General features: G+C 48.5%; 1 protein-coding gene across 3 annotated transcripts; it reads left to right on the forward strand.

Moving 5' to 3' along the window:
* The first annotated feature begins 282 nt into the window (after positions 1 to 282).
* Positions 283 to 2,521, forward strand: LOC128276898 (beta carbonic anhydrase 1-like). Of its 3 annotated transcripts, none has more exons than XM_053015356.1 (4): positions 283 to 406; positions 1,051 to 1,273; positions 1,346 to 1,618; positions 1,681 to 2,521. In XM_053015356.1, exons 2-4 carry the CDS (start codon positions 1,181 to 1,183, stop codon positions 2,080 to 2,082), a joined length of 768 nt encoding a protein of 255 aa, XP_052871316.1. In that variant the 5' UTR covers positions 283 to 406; positions 1,051 to 1,180; the 3' UTR covers positions 2,083 to 2,521. The 3 variants fall into 3 exon arrangements, with proteins under 3 accessions (XP_052871316.1, XP_052871315.1, XP_052871317.1); XM_053015355.1 differs by having other exon boundaries at positions 311 to 552; XM_053015357.1 differs by lacking the exon at positions 283 to 406 and having other exon boundaries at positions 963 to 1,273.
* The last annotated feature ends 127 nt before the right edge of the window (positions 2,522 to 2,648 follow it).

A 2,648-nucleotide genomic window follows, 5' to 3' on the forward strand; every position in this document is an offset into this window, starting at 1 on the left:
TTCGAGTTCGCGAAACCGGAAAAATAAAACAAAATGGGTCGTACCTCAGGCTGAATTAACTCTTTCTAGCATATTTATAATCTATGTAATGTCGGTAACGATTGAAATGGTTTCGATTCGCTTCGGTCCCGGTTTGCCTCCGCAAACAAAGCGAAACGAAGGAATAGGCTTTCATGCGCATCAAATCACAGCCAAACTCGCACCCCGCTATCAAATCTTATCAGTGTGGTGCCTCTCTCGACCACTATCGCCGAGCCGTCGTCGGCAGACTCATTGCGTCAGGCCGCGGGTTCGGGTCGAACTCCGGTGTAGCTCGAGGGTCCGCAGTCCAGCGTGAAGATCATCCTCGTCGGTGTGGTTACGAACCGTGATTCGGGAGTGATTGGCAAAGTGCAAATTTTCGATCGTATGTTACAAGTTTTCGTCCCGCATTCTGCGAGCGTTCGGAACAAGTTTCTAGAACAGTTTAATTTGTGCCTGTGCAAATTAATAAGCATTGCACGTGCTTGTTGTGAACCTCGAATTTGGTTGCCCAGAAAGTTCTAAAACGTGGTAAATGTTTGGAATCAAAATCATGAAACTGTGTTAAGTTGTTGGTTAAAAATGAAAACATGAAAACGAGAGTGACCTTCTAATAGCCGCGTCGCGATTCCATCGTTCCGCCTGATTTTATCCATTCGTCTGCCACTGTCCGTCAAACGGGTTAACTTTATACGGTTTCCCTCCGAGCCACGTGCGAGCCAATGTGTGCGTAAGCGTGTGGAGCAGCATGGTTGTTTACTAGAGACTCCTCTCGGATTCGTGACGTAATGTGGCGTGGCACCCGTGTGCGTTTCGGATCATACCATGCGGAGTGTGTGCGTGTGGAGCTTGATTTGGAGCTGTCGAGGTGGTGGATGGCCGCCCTTTGGCAGCCAACAAACGATGACGCTGTTTACAATCGCGATCTTGTGTTTGCAGTGTGTCCGAAAGAGCTGCTCCTATTAGTAGCTTTAGTGTCAATTTTAGGTGTTAATTTTGATCTTAAATTGGAGTTTTTTTATTATTTAGTTTCTATCAGCCGGTTGACGAGTGCAGCGTGTGGTTAGTTTAGTGAAAATGAAACTCGTCGGACGGTAATACGGTGCATTGTGCTGCGTCAGCCTCAGCGATCGCGCAATCGAACTGCACAAAGTGAATCATGGAGCGCATTCTGCGAGGTGTGATGCGGTACCGGCACTCGACCCGGGAGCAGATGGTACAGGAGTTCCGGAAAGTTCGGGACAACCCACAGGTATGATGCCACTTTCGTCCTATCCATCAATGGCAATGACCTTTCGAACCCTTTTCTGTCTTTCCTGCGTAGCCCAAAGCCGTATTCTTCACCTGTATGGACAGCAGGATGATTCCGACTCGGTTCACCGAGACACACGTTGGCGACATGTTTGTGGTGCGAAACGCCGGCAATCTGGTGCCGCACGCTGAACACTTTCAGGACGAGTACTTTAGCTGCGAGCCAGCGGCTCTCGAATTGGGTTGCGTGGTCAACAATATCAAACACATAATCGTGTGCGGACACAGCGATTGCAAAGCAATGAATCTTCTGTACCAGCTTAAAGATCCCGAGTTTGCATCACTGGTAAGTAGCGAGTAGTAGCGTATGTGCGATCGTGCTCTACTGATCGGCTTCTCTGTCGCTAGGACAATCGCCGGATATCGCCGTTGCGGGCGTGGCTCTGCGAGCACGCCAACACCAGCTTGGATAAGTTTCAAAACCTGAAGCAGATTGGGCTCGATAAACCGCTGATCTTTTCGTCCGAGACGCCGCTGCGCAAGTTTGTGGCGTACATCGATCCGGAGAACAATTTCGCGATCGAGGACAAGCTGTCGCAGGTGAACACGCTGCAGCAGATCGAGAACATTGCTTCGTACGGGTTCCTGAAGCGGCGGCTCGAATCGCACGATCTGCACATTCACGCCCTCTGGTTCGACATCTACACCGGGGATATTTACTTTTTCAGCCGCAACTCGAAGCGTTTCATTGCTATCGACGAAAGTTCCATCGAGCGATTGCAGGACGAGGTACGGCGGTACTATTCGTGATTCTGTGTTAGACAGTGGGAAGATAAGGCGCTTATAAAGTTGCTTCCGGGCACGGGTTTTATGATTTGTAACAGAGTTAGTGTCGATTGTTATCAGCTTGTTGGCTGGAGGGAGAGAGAAAGAGAAAGGAAAGTTACACAATGCGTCGTAAGCGGTGAAAGGTGTTCAATGGCCTTAGAAACTGTGCAAAAGTGATCGTTCTGTGGCTTACAGATGTTTATGCTATTGTTGCTTTTTACGCTGACTAGAATGCTTTTTCTACATACTGTTATGAGTTATTGTTGAAAATTGCGTTCCTGCAATGTAGTAGTTCCGGCAGCACTGCCAGTCGGCAGTACAACCAGTCGGCAGCACTGCCAGTCGGCAGCACTGCCTCCCTCATTTATAGCCACATATGTCAGTCGCGCTAGAACTCTAGACAAATAAAGTCCTATTAATCACCGACCACGCGAAACCTGCTGTCTGCAATTATTCAACAGGTTATGGGCCCAGACCCACGTGGAGAAAAGTGTGAAAAGTGTAGTATCAGTATCAGTATCAAAAGTAAAAGTGTTGAGTGAGTTGTT

This window comes from Anopheles cruzii, unplaced genomic scaffold, assembly GCF_943734635.1.
Source record: "Anopheles cruzii unplaced genomic scaffold, idAnoCruzAS_RS32_06 scaffold02927_ctg1, whole genome shotgun sequence".
Taxonomy (NCBI): Eukaryota; Metazoa; Arthropoda; class Insecta; order Diptera; family Culicidae; genus Anopheles; species Anopheles cruzii.